This window comes from Brachyistius frenatus, unplaced genomic scaffold (assembly GCF_029030835.1).
Source record: "Brachyistius frenatus isolate BFR_SWC_R1_liver_20210118 unplaced genomic scaffold, ASM2903083v1 Contig_78, whole genome shotgun sequence".
NCBI lineage: Eukaryota > Metazoa > Chordata > Actinopteri > Embiotocidae > Brachyistius > Brachyistius frenatus.
The window spans coordinates 138,488-156,893 of NW_027210677.1; the positions used below are offsets into that span (position 1 = coordinate 138,488).

The following is an 18,406-nucleotide window of genomic DNA, read 5'->3' on the forward strand; positions in this document are numbered from 1 at the left end:
CAATTACCCCACCAGTCTATAAGACCTGATAAACTGCTGGCTTTAACACAGACATAAGTTCCTGTGGCCTCTTGGTAGTCTTATTTTTGGCCCATTCCCCTTGCTATGATAGGTGAGGGATAGTGCAAAAGTAAATGAGAAGACACTGAAGCCAGCATGCAGAAACTACAGTATTTACCATGACCTTGACTCCTCCCCAACCTTAACCAAGTGGTTTTAATTTCTCCCAGAAAATCCAGATCATCAAAATGCTCATATGGCTCACTTTGACATTCCAGTGCGAGGAATTGTTGAATTGCAGTCTGCAAGTTCAATTTTGAGAAGAACTCCTATTCCAAAAACACCACCAGCAGGACGTATATCCTGAAGTTACTCGTAAGCTCATTCGTTATTTTAATTCATGCTAGTGTGTGCGCTTCTTACTTCTTGATTTCTTACTGTCTTTTATGACTTCAGATCACTGAAGTGCAGCAACGCGACAGCACAGGAAGAATTTCTTCTGTTTCGGTGAATGAAGGCCAGCAGGAGGCCAGTCTGCTGAGAGGGGAGGAACCGTGGGCACATGTTTGTTCACACACGCACATGGATGTGTTTTGGAGGGCAAACCTGTGGCGTGTGTGCTTGTGCTTGTGTGTCAGCTGTGGATGAAGGAGAGAGACGTGGGGACTGGGGCCGGGGTGGAGGAGGTGGGGGTGCAGTTCACACTCCAGACAGAAGTGAACAAAAGTGAGAGAGACTCAGTCGGAGAGCCGAAGGCAGCCAAGCTGAAATATCAAGCCCTCTGTACGTGTGTGTGTCTGAATTTGTGCATGTGTGTGAGAGCTGTTGCAGGTCGGGTCTCTGTCGCTGCAGCACGTTCATGCAGAGTAGGCAGGGATGAGGGAGAGAGAGGAGCTGAGGAGAGCCTTAGAGCAGAGCGACCGGCTCCTCTCCAAGGTCCGCGAGCTAGAGGAGCAGAACGGCCAGCTTAACAAGGAAAAGAATGAGGTGGCCACTAAATACCGAGCTGTAAGTCTCTGCTGCATCTCCCTCTCTGCTTCTCCTTCATTCTCTCTCTTTTTCCCCTTAAAAAAGTATTTCCTCTTTTGTTTCACTAACTTGATACTTTAAAGCTCACATAATTTGTGATTAAGTCTGAATTTCTGCTCGATAAGGGATTTTGAACGTGGTCATTATACCGACCCCGGGTGGATGAAATTAAGTGGATAATGATACCTTAGCAGAGGGAGAGAGAGAGAGATGGAGCCATCATGGCAGTCGCTGTGTTCAAGCTTGTTTTAATGCTGTGGGTTTTTACTGCTGTGTTGACTATTTTCCAGCTGATCATTTTATTGAGAGCGAGCACAGAGTGTATTCTTTGCTCAGACTGCTGTCACAGTGCTGTGAGGCACCACGCTGTTTCCTGGCCCGAGGCTTACTGTATGATTGGTTTACTGCAAGGAGGACTGCGTGAGTGGCACATCCCCTTCTCTTGGGAGGACGTTTTATGGTGAGAAATACACATCCGCATTCTTGTCAGTCCATAAAAGCAGCAGTTGTAATTTGATTGCCCTAAAAAACTGTTGAGGTCAATTCAAAAAAACTAGTTTTTCACTTAATGACAATTTAAATCTGCACTAGATAAAAAATATATATATTTTTTTATGAATAGACAAAAGACTAATGTGAAAGGAGTAGGGTAATCCACAACGATATATCACAAACTCTGCAATAGCGGAGCTTTTTAGCTTCTTTCAGCTCGTTGTTTTGGTTTTACAGCTTTCAACTCTCCTGATTGGATTCCCTCTCGTTTCGTGGCAGGCAGCTGTTTTTGTTTAAAAAAAAAAAAATTACAAAAACTCGCTGTACAATAGGGGCACAGGCTGCAATTGCCCTTTGGGTGGGCCAATACAAGAATGAGTAGAGAATATTTTTCCAGAAAAAGGACTAATAAAAAACTTAAACTCCAAAAAAGGACAAACATAGACAAACTGACAGAACAGTTTGTTGTTTACAAAATCCTGTATCACAAAGGCAACAAAAAAAGCTGTGCCTACAGGCTCAACCAACAGAGCATTAGTTCAATAAAAGAGAGATTATAAGGAGTGAATAACTATTTATTGAAGTCCTGTCACTTTGACTTATAGATTTTTCGTGGTCAGACTTTGAAAATGCACAGCCGCTTCATCAAGCTATGTTCCAAATGGATGTAGGTGACAGGACAGCAGCCGGAGCCGAGACGCTGGAGGTGGCAAAGGGCAGGATGCAGATTTCCAAATATTTCTTTTAAATAGCACCAAATCAACACGTAACACATCTCAGGCACTTAAGATGGAAACCCAACAATTCAATTCCAACATGAGCGACAGCTCGAAGGAAAAAAAAAGTGCCTTTTAACAGGAAGAAACCTGCAACAGAACCAGACTCAGAGGTGAGCATCATTTGAGATGACGGGATGATTGGACTTCAGTTGAGGGTCCCAAGAAAAACAGATGTATCAGATGGTGATGGGAATTAGGAGGGTTGTACATCATTTGAAAAGCCGAATGACAGAAGTGCCCTATTTGAAGAACTGTAATGAGAAATTGATCGGCTCAAACAAGTATAATGACGACAATATTATAAATATGTGATTTGAGAGCGGAGAAGGTGTTAAATTTCACGAGTTAACATACATTAGTCCCTCATGTAACGTATCCCTCGTTCATTCATTACAGCTATTGCTGCTTCGGTCTCATGGTCAACTCACAAATAAATATGCAAGCTGCTGTTTATGCAAATTAGCAGTATAAGGAAATTAAAACCACCCAGTTGAGCATTGATTGAATTGAAAAAGTACAACACACTCTTTCATTTCTATGAAATCAACTACATCAAGTCTGCTTGATACCCTAAAGCTTGGCTTCTGTGTGGAAATTTGAATAACAGTAAATTATGTAACGTATTAACAGTCGGCTTATACGGATAATGCACACCATGACATTACTTTTAGTGAATGTACTTAATGAAGCTGTGAAAAATTAGGACATTTTAGTGGACTACAAAATAAGGTATTTAAGAACACATTATCTCATCATAGTCCAAAGAGTCAGAAAGTTCCTTTTCAGACGACATGGAGGATATGATGTTGAGATGGGTATTCATGGATGCTATGATGTCTGTTTTAATCCAACCTGCAGTGGAGAACAGCTTCAACACTACAAGAGGTCATAGGTAGGGTGATGATAAGGAGTTTTTTTTTTAGGTTTGGAAAAATGTAGGAGTACAAGTGTCCAATACTTTGCTGGAGGATGGAAATTCCAGCCCATTTGCTACTTTCCGGCACAGACACTGTGAAACTGTTAATTCAGAATCCTCAGCGGAGACGTGATCGTGATACTGGTCCTCCTGGAAACGATTGTCTAGCTCTGTCGGCTCTTATTGTTCCAGATGTGTCGTAGATCATCATTATTTCTCACACTTGTTGCTTTTCCCAAACTAGTTGAGACCAAATATCCCCTGAGCCTTGCAGCAAGTGTTCTGTCTCTTGGCCCAACTCTTGATCCCATTTTTCTGCATCAACCTTTCTGTTAGCTTCATCTCTTGTCCAAAATCAGACTTTGTGTTGACTCTGTTCCAAGTGAAGCTCTCTTTTAGTGCTTCAATGAAATCAATGCACTCAGAGACTGCCCGTGTTTCATTTGGAATATTGTTTCAAATGGCAAAAAACATTTGAAATAGTATTCCAAAGGCAATGAGCAAGAGTATGAACTTCATTGTTGGAATTTATTGGAGCTGGAACTGTGTTTAAACCTTCATTTGCCCACTTATTTTGAGACACTCAACAAGTACTTCTAATATTAAATCAAGCAATGTAAATATTTTGCCTTCAGCTCCTCATTTGGAGCTCCAGCGGTCTATGGATCATTCAAGTTCCAAGCACGGGCGATCTGGATGGAGCTAATTTTGTGATTCCACAAAGCTTGCATGTTTGCTGAACAAATGAAACTTTGTTCAGTGTGTCAAAGATTGTGCTAATGTACCCAGACACGTTTGATGCTGCACAAAGGGCCAAATTTAGTCTATTAGAATTACAGTGGACAGTTTGTTTCACATGCACACCTCCCTGGTTTCCTGACATAACTGAGTGAGGATGAGTCAAGTTGAAATGGTTTAATCACCTGCAATATATTCTCTTGTGCCACTTGTGCTTGTTCTTTTATTTTATGTGTATGAACATATCTCACACAAACCGAGTTCACGTTTTGACTCTTTCCTATATCCGTCTGGCATAAGGGCACAGAAGTGTCCTGGTGTTTCACTGACTTCTGCTTAGATCTTCTGCACCACAGTGAGGAGGCTGCTGACTCCAGCAGCTCATTTTGTACCTGCTCATCAGATGTACTCAAAGAAATCAGCTCTGGGTGATTTGGACAATTCTATAAAGTTGACCTTTTTGGGAGCATCTGCATTTTTCGGTGTGTCCACAAAAGGAGATGTCCTGCTCGGCCCTCCTGGAAAATATCCAAAATGATTTCTAGATGGCCCAGATTCCTCCCTAATGGATAGTACATGGCGTCACGGTTTATTTGATTTAACACGTTTCCCCGACCTGCCATTTGGCCAGCCATGTCCCCTTAAAACTTGTCCAGCGAAACTGTGTGGGAATCATTTATGTGGCGCTTTTCACATGCCTGATGACCCTGCCCTTACCATTTCGATGAGAAGTACCATTCTTGAGTGTGCAGGCAAACACTTTCAAATTTGGCTGTGAATCTGATTCATCAATTTCAGATAAATCGGCAGGTGATTCCACGGCAGGCTGACCAGGAGAAAGCATTGGGGAGAAAGCGTGCAGGCTAACCTCCGTCTGGCCTACCGAGTCTGAAGAACTGGGCTGGGTGGATTTGGTTGATGGATGCTGCGAAGTGTCCCTTTCTCAATTATTGCTCTTTTAAAATAAGCCCCTAAGTGAAGGCAGTGCAGAGAAATGTGTTGGTACCAAAGGGAACAATTACATTCCAGAGATTTCACAAAACTGTTTTGAATTCTGTTTTGATCAAGACAAATTTAACACACAATTGAGTTTGGATTAATTCCTTTTTATTATGTTTTTATTGTTACATGTATTTTGAGCAAACATGTATGGGTAGGCAACAGTGGGCCTGTGCTGCCAAGGCACATTATTGGCTTCATGCCGGATGTAAAGTACCCGCTCATCACTAAATGGCAGACATAGAGACTAGTTAGGGAACATAGTTTACCATCTGGCAGCTTCAGAGCAGAGATCCAAACAGAGCTTCGGAGAGAGCAAATACCGAAGTTATACTTATTTGGTGTCCACAAGCCAAATTCCAAATGAATGCTGATGTTGTGTGTCTGCTGTCGTCTTGATATGCAACACGTGCCAAAAGTTGAAAGTGTCAAAAACAACGTGATTGAAACTTTAATGTACTACTTTTACACTACCAATAACTGTTTTAGGGAAATACTCCACCTGGATAACTTCAACATCGATGATAGTGATCATTTTGTTGGAGTATGTGAGAAAGTTAATCTCTCCTGGAGGCAGAGGATTTGGTGTTGGAGTGTCGAGTGGCCAGTGTTTGTGGAAAGCGCTGCAGGGTTGTCCACGGGATTCAGTCATTACTGGTGCTGAGTGCCTTCGCAGACTCTTCACACAGCTTCCATGGAACATATTGTAAACCATTTCAAGGAGATGTCACTCTGTTTTACCGCTGTCAGGATATAATTCATGTGTCACTGATCATCTTTGTCTGTGTGTCACCGCTTAGATTAGCCAACCATAATGAAGTTAATCTGTGGAAGAGACGTTTAGCCAACGTAATCTTGGAGCCCTCCAGATTTAATTGCAGTGAGAAATGAGACCCTTTGTCAGAGCTATTTAGTGCTGCTGCAGCCTGAAAGGAAGGCTTCCAGTTTTCCAGTGGAAGTTCGCTCCACTCCTCATTATTCCCATCGTTAGCTGAAGCTGGAAGGACACCTCGCACATCTTTCATCGAGGGTACAATAAATTCCTCCTTGTTAATCAACCTTAATGCACTTCTGCCCTATTAGGTCAACACTGTCTTCACAGACTGACATTCTTTCAGTTTACTCTTCATAAATGCCTAAAAAGTATTTCAATTTCATTGAGCTATTGTCTACAAAAATCTAAAGAAAAATACTTTTCCTCTTTCTTGCTACCATTTTCTGATATTAAGCTTTAAGATCCAACCCAGCCTGTTTATCTACTACCTGGTGTTATGTATATATGCAGCTCTCTGGTTCACTGGAAGCAACTTCTAATTCTCAAATTCCATATTTCCTGAGGAAGAGGTTGGTAGTTTGCTTTAAAAAATGACAAAGAGCCTAAAGCAATGCCAGCAACTCTACGAAGCTTGACTTAGGTTAAGAAAGTAGTGCTTTTAGCTACATGCTAACACTAGCAACATGCTTGAAGCAGCTTTGCCTGATGCTGCAAATCAAATAATTGGACAACAAAAGAAGAATTGTCATACTATCAGAAACAATTGTACGTTCAACAATAAATAGTATTCATAATCCAGTTCAGGTTGTTTTCAATGAATGTTTTCCCTCAGATGCCTCAGAACGTCGTATTAGAAGTCACGGTGCAAAACCCCCACGAATATGAAGTCCGGCCCCTTTTTATATGTGAATGCCACTCAAAACCCCTCACCAATGTCATACCTTTATTGCCACGTTTCACCATAAATGTTAATTTCTTGACGGGATAAGAAAGCTGATCACCAAACTCTGTATGACTCATTCTGCGGACCATGAATATCTTTAAAAAATGTCATAGCAATCCTTCCAAAAGTTGCTGCGATATTTCAGTATGAATTAAAATGGTGGAATTTTCTGTCCTCAACTTTTCTGCTCCACTTGCAGCACGCAAGTGGAGCTGAAAAGGGACACTATGGGAAAAAGCAGAGGAAAAAGACATGAAGGCACCATCGACTCATATTCACAAGCGTAGTGCAAAAACACCAATAAAAACATAGACACTCAAACTAAATCAGGAATTTGAGGATTGACGCTGCAAGAAAAAACATACAAAATATTTGTCTTTGCTTCTACTATTGTAACCGTCTTTGTTACAAATGGATATAAGCAGAGAAAAGTCGACTGTTTAGTCCTCAATTACTGCTAATGGGAAATAAATGTGCTTTCCTGCAGAGCTGTCCAGATGCCCCAGTTCTGCATGTGGAAAAACTTTCAGTCTGGACCAACTCTGAAATTTCTGGATCCTGAGGCAAAGTGTGGGACAAAAGACTGGCAGGGGGAGATGAATGAGGGTGTAGAGGGCAGAACAGAGTCTGGGGAATGGAAGACTGATTTGATGTTAAAGGGCGAAGGAGGGAAGGAAGGAAATGAATGCAAGAACGAATTGGTCAGATGAGATAAACTTTTAAGGTGAATATTTGGTGGAAGTTTAAAAGGAAGATACTGACGGCTGTTTCAGATGTTTTACTCCCAAAACTGTTCCAATGTTCTCTTTCACTCTGCTGTGAGCTTTGATTTCAGCTTTCCTGTTCACTTGCTTTTTTGCCTTTCTCTAGGAACTGGCTTCAGTGACCTTCTGATCTTTACTATAGTAACATGCTAGATGTTAACAACTATTGGTACAGATATTCATCGTCCCCTGAATATTCCATCACTTTTCTTGCTGTGCCAAGTAGTGGAAATTTTGACCAAAAGTCTCAGCTGTACTTTACACTTTAGGGCTATTTAGCATCACCATGCTAACATGCTAAGCTACGGCAGAGGCGACATTGGATGGATTGCCATTACTTTGTTGATTCCTTACGTTTTTTCCCTATTGCTTACATTAGATTAGGTGGTTGTTGTTGTTGTTTTTTTTTTGTTTTTTTATTTCTACAAAAAATGAGAAGACATTGATGGTTCCCGGACAGTTTCTACTGATGAGTTTACTTATCCTGATCTTTTTGTCTAGCATCATCATCTGGTCAAAATCTGGTCGTGTCCTGGACTTTGTTTTATGACCTAAAACCTAATGAAAAACAAATGGAACAATCTTTTATAGTGATAATCTTTCAATATGGTATGTAATGGGTTTTCTCTGCTACACACTGCTTCCAGGAAATAGCCACAAATAGCTACAGACCTGCATTCTGTGGAACTAGCTTCCAGTTAAAATGATAGCATTTAATTTCTAAATGGTATTACAAAATTTAAAAAAAAAGTGTAGCTTGCTTTCAGTATAGGGGTCTCTGACTTACATGGTTTCCATACTGCAGCTTTATTGCTACGTATGCACAGCATTGCAAATCTATAAACTACAACTGATGATATAGCGGCCATACATATTATCTAGCACTCGCACTTCATGTACATTTAAAACTCCTGCCTATTTGCCAAAGAATAAGGTACTATTTGGGGGTGTTTGAGCCTTTCAGATTAGCTCATGTACCAGTCAGGCCTCTGGGTTTCTGCTTGGACCATAGACTTTACATTGTGATGACATTGTCAAAACACAACTCACTTTTGTAGACACTTGGGAGGTTTTGCAAATATGAGCGGTTTGTGAATTTAAATCTTAGCAGATAGAGTAAAGACCAGACCTGAGCATTGTACACATCCACATCCGGCCCTTTGGCTGTCCCTGACCGGCCCACGTGAGTTCAATGGTAAATTAGGAATCAAATGTAAATAAGTGTACATCATGCATGTGTAACCCAGGTCATTTTCAGTAGCCCAATTTACAGACGTTCCCTAAACATCTCACCGAGCGAGCTAATGGTCTGAACGCCCTGGCGTTGGCCCTCCACAACAGTCCCAGTTTCTCATGAGGCCCCTTGGGAAAATTAATTGCCCACCCCTGTTAAAGACTGACCATATTTGCAGTTAGAGGTGTCATCAGGTTTACAGACATGTTCTTTTATGTTGCAGTTATGGGGGAAATGCTTTGAGGGCCACAGAGGATTATTTTTCATTGCAATACTTCTGGAAACCTTTGGGAAAAATTGGCAGCAAAGCTGAATGGTAATGCCATGTCCAGCTCTCCTCATACATCCACGAGGGCATCCATGAAGTTCAGATTTGTTAAACTAAAGATGCAATTACTTATAGGCTCAGCCAATCACAACCCACCATCCAGTGCTTGAACAAACAAATAATTGATCCATCACCTTGTCTTTGTGATTGTCAAAGTAACAATTTACCCTTGTGTTGAGACCAGACCCAAAAAACCGACACTCTGACAACTTTATAGCGTTTTAGCAGAGGTGACAACGTACCTATGGAGGCAATAATTTGAACGCACTATACGGGTTGTATTTGGCCAAGTCAGAGATCATCTGTGTAACCGGAGGGCTTTTCAGTAATGCCCTTACATACCCTATTTCTCCGTATTCACTATAAACTGCTAACTGCAATTCAGATCTCTTGATGAATGAAAGAATGAATGGATAAGACTTAAAAACAGCAGTGTAAACAGGAAATTGGCTTTCCTTCATGGTGTTCCTTGGTTCGAAGCTCAGTGTTGATATGATTCAAATCTGATAAAGATTTAAATGAGCTGCATATTTGATTCACTGGCAGATATGGGAGTGTTGGTGTTGGTGTTGGATACGGGCGGTGTCTGAGGACGCAGCCTGGGTGAGCTCAGTGTCTCAGGCTTCCCCAGCTCAAGTGGGAGTAACATGAATAGACCTCTGTGCTGCCTCTCTGCACAAGAACCCAGACCACATTGTCAAAATACAACTTTCTGAATTCTCAGAAATCCTGTGATTTTGGTGTCTGGATGTCTTCCACGGCTCAGTGGCACTGGCACAGTGCTTATCCTCGCTCACATGGTTGTTTTTTCTTCTGAGCAGTTTTAGATTCAGTGTTATTCTAACTTTATGTAATCTCAAAGGTCACCTATTATTGCATTTCCTCAAGGTTTAGAGTGAGATTCACTGTAACTGTCAAGCTCTGTACAGCGAATATGCTGGAATTTGCCTTGGGGGCATGTACAACAAATGGTGTAGTTTTCTGACTCCCTCATCTACAAGTATGTTCTAATTTTCACGTCATTGCACATGCATGAGCTTTGCTATTTATGCCATAAATGGTCTGAAATTAATGGCAACCATGTTTTTTCAAATCTGCAATCTGTGCACATGTTTGCATATTAAAAGTATATCTTGAAGGTATAAAGATACTGTAGTATGTTAAAATATGGTAAAGTAAAAATATATCTGCAGGTTTTATTCCTGTTGTGATATATCAGCAACTGAAAACCATGTGATATGGTCAAAACTCCAGAAAAGCCTGAGATTAGTCGACTGTTTCTAATTTGTAAAAAGGAAAACGTTTTCCTATATTAGTCACGCTTTACTATTACCAATGTCAGGAATCAGTTTTTAAGTTTTTCCACAAATTTTCAGATTGTGTCTGGTTTCTGACACCAAGAGTACTGTAGCTAAAATTGGTTTGGAATGAATGCCTAAATTTCACTTCTATTATAAAATACTTAAACATGATCCCATCTTGTGGCCCTGATTGATGTTAATTCTAGGAAGGAAAATGTATCGTCTCTTCATTCTGACTTCATTCAAGAAAAACTTCCACACTTGATTCTAAAGCACAATATGCCTTGTTGTCTTTGCAAAGATGAATGCCGTTGCATTGTGGGGGACCATGTGGGCGTAGCCGCACAAGACATTTATGTCAATTATAACTGAGAGGAGAAAAAGCATTCTGACTCTGGACTACTGCCCTTGTTTTTCTTGTCTTTTCTGGGCTGTGGCACCGCTGAAGGCAGCACGGGACAACATTACAGGCTTTTCTTCTCATCTGACATCCTACACCAGCCACGGCCCCTCTGGGACACCTCTGGATTCCCGCTCATGAAACTGGGTAGAGCCACCTGTTTCTGGAGGAGGAGACTAGTGAAAGAAGGCAGGAGAGGTGGTCGTTGTGGTGAAACTCTAAAAGTGGACGGAGCGGTGGCTACCGTCAGTGGATTACTGACTGGACCTAAGTTATGGAGGAATATTTGGATTTCAGCAGTATTCACCCTAAAATGAAAACCATATGAAAGGTTGATTGAGAAGGAGAGAAAGAGCAAGAGAGAGAAGACAAAAGCAAAAGCGATAGAGACGTCTGGCAGATTAAGTAGTGTGTGGAAGGCAAACACAGGTAAGCAGAGCTACAAGTGTGTCATGAGAGAGAGGATCTGCTGGGAGAGTACAGACCGGAGAACCACCAGGGAGTGAATTATTACTCTTAATCCTGTTCAAACCCACCTGGAACAACCAGAACAGCTGCATGCCAATCAAAGAAAGAGAAAAAGACGTGATTAAGCCTCTTTGGAGGAGCACAGAAAATCTGTCGGGCAAATTGCTGCATTGCTTAACAAGTGGAGTCTGCAAAACGAGACAGTGTGTCAACTGGAGGAAGTATCACCGCAATGATGTCTGTGAGGCAACGTCAGCATTGCCACTCCCTCTCTGATGACTCTGAGGAAGCCAATGGGAACCATGCAGATACTGGAGCAGAACCAGAACTTGAGGAACTGGATTGGGATGGCTATAGCACCACACTGGAGCACAGATTAGCAGCTGTGGGTAACCAATACCATATGTGGGGTTGATTTTGGAGAACACATGGTAATGGGAAAGCTGATGTTGAAATTCAGAAGTCCTTTTTTACAGCAAATCAATTTGACTTAGCCTGTTCTGTTCAAGTGTCCTACTAAACCAATAGCCTGGCTGCGTCAACTGTTGCTCATAGCTTCAGTTTTCTTGACTGTGAACACAGTCTGGGAACTTGTATTAGCGTTTGTTCAGCCCCTCAGAAGGGCGGGCCAGTCAGCGACAAGTGCCGGAAATTGGGTCTGGTTTGCACCAGGCTAGTAAACCATGACAATGTGTCAGGACCTTGAACTGAAGCAGCTAAATGAAATTCAGCCATTGCTTATTTCATTAGTTACACCTGTTGTGACATGACAAAATAGCATGTTCCAAAGATTCATGTAAGCTAATAATTTTTTTTAAATTAATCAAAGACTTTTTTTAAATTAAAGAAAATAAAAATATAAGTTATCTTCATGCTCTAAAATTATAAAGGTAGCTGTATTGTAGGCTAACTGTTGTTAATGTAAATCTGTTCATCTATATTAAACTAAGCAATCAGTTTATGTGAAAAACATAAGCGACAGATTTTTATTACCAAACTATCCTGCCTCACCAAAGCTGGTTTTAACCTAATGTGTGCTATATTTTGTTGTTTGTTGCTTTTGCTTTAATTTAAAACATTTTGGCCACAGAATTTCCAGCTCCCCCTTGTTAAACGTAATAATTGTAGTCACCATAGGTGATCAATAAAAAAAATTTGTTTTAAATTAAAAAAAAAAAATGTAAATAGCTGTAATTATATATAACTTGTGTAAAATGTTTACAGGGAAATCAAAATAAAAAGGTTAAAATAGTTTGCTAAATGTAATGAATACTTGGCTGGAACATCCAGGCTCTGCCTCCAAACGGTAGGAATATTAATGTAAACTTTACCAAACTTTGACTGTTCAATTATATTAAAAAATGAAGAGATAATGTTATAATCTAGTCAACTCAAATCACATTAACGTTTAGACATGACAGCTAAGGGGGAACTGGACTCATGTAACAGGTTACGTCTAACAAAATGCTCCTTTGTCATTTTGATGTTGTTGTTTTTTTCTTTTACTTTAAGATTTCTACCTTTGGAGCACCTGTACCTGAAAGTTTGTGTACAATGACAATATGTTTGCGCTGGTTTTAGTATTTACTCCATATCCATGAATATATGTGCAGACGTGGATTTGTGTGTGCATGTCCTTTTAGTGTTGAATGGGCTTGTATTCCATTCATACCTGCTGACACCTGTTCAGTAGAAACACAGTGGAAGTGTTATTAAAGGTGCAAACAGCTTATAGCACAAGAAAGAAAATTATGTGATGAGGTTTCAAAACGGCATGGAAAGAACTCAAACCAAGTACTTTTATGGAAATAAATGCAGATGGAAATGTGGTCGGCTGATGATTTCACAAATGCCCAGATATTTGGGTATGCTATTAGATCGTTCCAAATGCTTTGCCCATGATGACTGGCCCATAAGAAAGTAACAGCAACCAGAGCAGCCTCTCACAATCAGGTCCTTTCTCTCCTGTTATGAATGGCAGTTGACTGAGTGATCTGGCGTTTGGTAGAACTTGCTTATCTGGTCAGTACTGCGCGTCACTGTGTTTACTCTTTGCTCTGCTATATTAAAGCAAGTGCAAACTAACAAAGAAAACATTTCTTCCGACTCGAAGGAGGATAAGTTTCATCTTGTGCAATAACCTGCGGTAAGATCCTCTTTGTATCAACTAATTGTCTTGATGTTTGCTCCAGCTTCTTTTATTCAGCTAATCCCTTCATTCAACTTTTATCCTTTAGACTTTAACTCATTTTTCTAACCTCACTTGACCTCACTCCTTTTCCTTCATAAACTCTGATTAGTTAATCTATTCTACAGAATTAAAGTATCTCTACAATTTAGTTTAAAGCATATTAAGATACAATGAATGGATTTTTTTTTTTTTTATGCAGATGTAATGTGACAGGATTGTTGTTGAAGTTCAAGTGCTTTAAAAAGTATAAAAACAAATAATGACAGAAATTGAATGATTAAAAAAAAAAAAAAAAAAAAGTTGCTACACTCAGACCCAACAACTCAATGCAGCTTTAAATTATGTAGAGTGTAAAATTGGACAAAGAAAATGATTGATAATATATCTGGCACAAAATGTATTTCAGCCAGCCAAAAATCTGCCGTGCACATTTGCAGATACACAATAATGAAAACATAATCTAATTTAATTTTCACACTTGGTTTTGCAAACCTGTAGGAGCAGGAGAGCGGCCAGGCGTCTGAGCAGCACTGTGTCCATCTGGAGAAGGCCCGGCGTGAGCTGGAGCACCAGCTGTCAGGCATCTCGGACCGTCTGGAGGAGGAGGAGGCCTGCTCAGCCCAGCTCGCCCTCCACAGGGACCGGCTGGAGGCCGAGTGCAGCAGCCTGAGACGAGACCTGGATGAACTGGAGAGCACCCTGACTGTGGCTGACCAGGATAAACAGGTACAACATTTCGGGATCTTGGCCACAAGACAGCCTCCTTGAACCACTGATGAATTGTATGCATTATGTCATTAAGTAAAGTTGTAAGAAGATTCTGATATTCACAATTTTACCATATAAAAGGAGAGTTATTCCACAATGGGACATTAGAGCTGTCCCTTCTCCAAAATGTGAAGTTTTAATGAATTTGAGCCAATATTTTTAAATAAATATGTTAGCATTATTCTGGTTATTGTTGTTGATACTTTTGCAAAACCCAAAATGCTTCCACATACTGTTTTTCAGATGCTACAGTATCTTAGCACAGCTTTGACAAATAGTGTCCTCCTCCATTTGTATTTATTAGCTTATTGGAAGGTCAGCTAAGTATTAGATCAAGCTGGAATAGAATTTTAAAGAGATAACTTTTATTTTTCTATTTTTCTTATTTCAACATGTTAGTCTGGATTCAAAATAACACCAAAGTCACATAGTAACACAAATAAGCTAACTGATCAAGGCAGCAGTAGACTCCTGTGTTCTGTAAGGTAAAATCACTTCTGTTGTAAAGGGAGTCTGGTGCTTTTATAGAGAGCAATATAACAGCTTCAGTTCCCCGTTGGGAAGGGCTGTTTGATGACAAGGTAAAACAGTGAAAATATTCTAAATGTATGTGATATGAATTTTTTTAGGTGGCTTTTCTTTAGATGGTAAAAATATGTTTTGTTGCTGGTCACGTCCAAAGCAGTACATTGCTTAGCTTATATTTCAGTACAGCTGCCTGCTTATCCAAACTGGAGACGTGCCGACCTGCATCTACTGCAGGTACTACACGAACTAAGTACCGCATACAACCCCACTTCTAAATATAATTATCCCTTCAAGATTGCCCTCTGCTTTATTTCAAGGCAAGTCTGTTCCTCATCACGTCATTTTGAAATTCAACAGTTCATTACAGTTTCATTTTTTTTCTTCTCATTTTTGAACAAAAGCTGTTTCAAGTTACTTTTAAATGATCATCAGGAGCAATGCAAATAAACAATCAGCTGGTAAGTCTTGAATTTATTATGCGTCTGAATGCCTCAACTTGTTTGAGATGATGGTTTTAAAGTGAAACTGGAATGCTTGAAATAGAAAACACATGCCACTACCCTTTTTTGTAGTAACTCTAGTCTTTTAAATCAAAGTATACAGTTTATTTTGACTGTGGATTGTTAAGTCTCAGATAACAGAAATCTGAGTTTCAACAAAGTCTTAAACTATTCCGTGTTTGGGCATTGAGTTCCTGTTCCAAGTGAGGTTAGCAAGCTGCATGTGGTAGCCTCCTGTTTAGCACATGGACGTGAGTGTGGTATCAATTTTCTAATCTTACTCAAACAAGAAAGCAAATAAGCATAATGTTATTATATAGATCAATTTGGAAGCTATTAAGTGCAACCTTTTTCTCTTTGTTGTTCTTTTCCATGTAGGTTTATGCAGTTAAGTTAAGAAAACAACCTGTTCTTTAGTTTCACAAGAAACTTAAATTGAGTGTGAAATTAACCTTTGTCAACTTCCCGATGTCATACTGTAGGGTGTGTAGGGTGCTTGATTGGCAGTGAGTTGCTGTCCAACAACTAGTACATGAAACTCAAAACAATAACTTTAATTGTCTGTAGTAAATGGAGTTTTTGCACTCGATTTTCCCTCGCAGGCAACACACAGGCTGCCCCACTGCTGTACTGAGGAACGCTGTCGGGCAGTATGCAGTAATGTACAGAGCTCTTTGCAGTTAAGATGCAAATAAAACATGTATCAACATGTATCAAGACGGCCTGTTTAACAAGGAAAAAATGAAGCATTTATATTTTTTGGTATTATTACTAGTGTGTTTTGTGGTGTTCCACAAGGTAGTTGCCTGGGTCCCCCTGCTTTTCCCTAATGCATGCTCCCAATAGGTGATATCATCAGTTACAATCTCTGATGATATGCTGATGATACACAAATATAGATTTTGGTTGAACTAGGTTGAGTATTACCTATTTCTTTTGTTATAAATTTCCAGTCACAGTTTAAATGTATTCCTGCTGAGTCCCACTTGAACTCTTAAAGTAGGCACATTTTTCCGGCAGTGATGAAGCTCACTCTCCTTTGTGCAGATATCTCTGTCGCAGCCCCCTCACCTAACTCCCCTTATCTGTCCCACTGACTGTATTAAAGGATTAAGATGCTATCTTTGTTCAGGAATGCCACAAGAATGTGCTGCACTCACAACACTGTATGTGAAGGTGGCACCAGAGTTCTCAGTGGAGCAGGGTGGAGTTGATTTAGCCTTTGATATTTACTCTAATCAATTAGATCAGGGACATGAAGTTAAGAACTAGATCCTGTAGTTCTATGGAGGGTTTCTTGGTTAATTGTTCTCCCACATGGTACAGATACGGTAGGAGGGAAGTGTGTGAGGGCTCTGGCACAGTGGATGCAACAAGATCAGACCTGTTTGATACCAGAATTGACACAAGGCTTTGAAAAGGAAATACGTGGCCATGTCTGATGTTTGTGGTATGCTGTCATAACAGCCCATGTAGCTGGAAATGATGTGTTTGATCCAAAGGAGAAAAGGATTTGACTAATAGTACATTCTGGAATTCATTATAAAACATATTTATGTCCCTAACACCTCCATGTATGTCAGTCCTGCTGCCTCACAAATTCTTAACTATCACACTTGTCTGATTTGGTCTTTGTGTATTCAGAGCTTGGATCTCACATGCAAAGAACAAGCTTTGATGTCTATTAGAAAGAGGCAAAATAATGACATCTGTTTCTGTCATGAAAGGAGATATTTGTTTTACGGTGCGGCTGCATAGACGGAGCCCACAGACTGAAACCACTGTATTCACAAGCTATCATGGCTGCTTGCCCGAGAGGAAAACATCAATAACCACAGACAGAAGGCTTCCAGCAGAGCGAGATTAGAACAAAGTTTTGCATGTGCAGACTAATGTTAGGAATAATTTTTTTGAGGTGACTAAAGTCACATATCATTTTATCTAATATGATGTGAAGTCCAACATGTTATAAATTGTTATTGTTAGTAGCTGTAAATTTACGCCCTCTCCCTCTCTTTGTAGTTGTCAGACAGTGAGGTGAGGAGGCTGTCGGAGCAGCTTTTTCAAAGGGACGGAGCGGTGCAGAAGCTCCAGAAGGAGAAAGAACATCTGGTGGAGCTCAGCCAGGTAAGCCTGCCGTGAGTGTTGTTGGGGTTCAGAGTAGGATACTGATACACAATATGCACTATTTAAGAACCACTCCAGTGGTGTAGTTTTACACAGGCACAATAGTCAGAGTTTAATGCAGCAGGGACAACAAAATCCCAACTAGTTTCTTGTTTGGCCAAGCTCCAAACACACTGAAAACTACATTTCCCATAATGCAAGCAATATCACTTTTTTGTCTGATCACTACCTCCGTGACTGATGCCCATATTTATCATACTCCACATCTATACTTTGTAACATAGACTAGAAATTCATTCAAAGTGGGGATGTTATGGGCGGCTCAACCCTTAGGTTGCCAGGCTTCCCTTTTCACAAGAGTTAATGCATTTGAACAGCAATTGGTATGGTTATTGTAATTGTTATTTACCACATTTAGTTTTTTTCTTGAGGTCGAGATGCATTTTTTGGATGCATTTTCTTTTTCATAAAACATCGGCAAAACTGATTTTAAAATACCCTTATTGTACACTGTTTACATTATTGGAAAAAAAGACATATATGTGCATTATAAAAAAAAAAAAACAAGGACCCATTTACAGGTGGCGGTAAGATGTTTGATAACCACTACAAGACAACAAAAAGATAAGAGGCAGAATATGTTGCTAAACTACTGTGGTGCTGTGAGATTAAAGCCTTTGGTACAAGCAGTGAAAACATGGAAAGCAACTACAGACATCAAAATAGTCTATTCTTTAAAAAGATGATAAATGAGGTGCAATGAAAACTCTGCCAGGTAAAGCTAGTACATCATAAGTCTACCACAGCTATACATTTTAGAGCAAAGCATGATCACATGAACCTTCTCCAGATCAGCAGTGAACAAAGTGCTAATTTGCCATCAGATGAAGTAAATTTGATATTAGACATGCGGAGCAAACAGCAGCCCTCACCTCAGAGATGAAGCTAAAGACATGCTTCTCATCAGCTTTGTCAAAGCGAAGGTTTTGGAAGTTTGATGACATTTTTAGAGCCCAAGTTTACTTCATGAGTGAGCCTCTCTCTCTCTCTTTCTCTGTGTGTAAAAAAGTGTGGCGAGTGGGAATCAATAATAGTTGATTAGTTCCCAGCAAATATTTAATGGTAC

General features: G+C 40.1%; 1 protein-coding gene across 2 annotated transcripts in view; it reads left to right on the plus strand.

The window, feature by feature from the left end:
* The first annotated feature begins 873 nt into the window (after window positions 1–873).
* LOC138626838 (myosin-16) overlaps window positions 874–18,406 on the plus strand; it is a 54,290-nt gene continuing 36,757 nt past the window's right edge. The window contains exons 1-3 of one of the 2 annotated variants that reach the window (XM_069708772.1): window positions 874–1,008; window positions 13,856–14,083; window positions 17,176–17,280. In XM_069708772.1, coding sequence (XP_069564873.1) covers window positions 877–1,008; window positions 13,856–14,083; window positions 17,176–17,280 — 465 coding nt within the window. In that variant the 5' untranslated portion in view covers window positions 874–876. Of the gene's footprint in view, window positions 1,009–10,879; window positions 11,552–13,855; window positions 14,084–17,175; window positions 17,281–18,406 lie in introns of those variants that run through there. The other variant, XM_069708771.1, reaches the window with a different exon arrangement.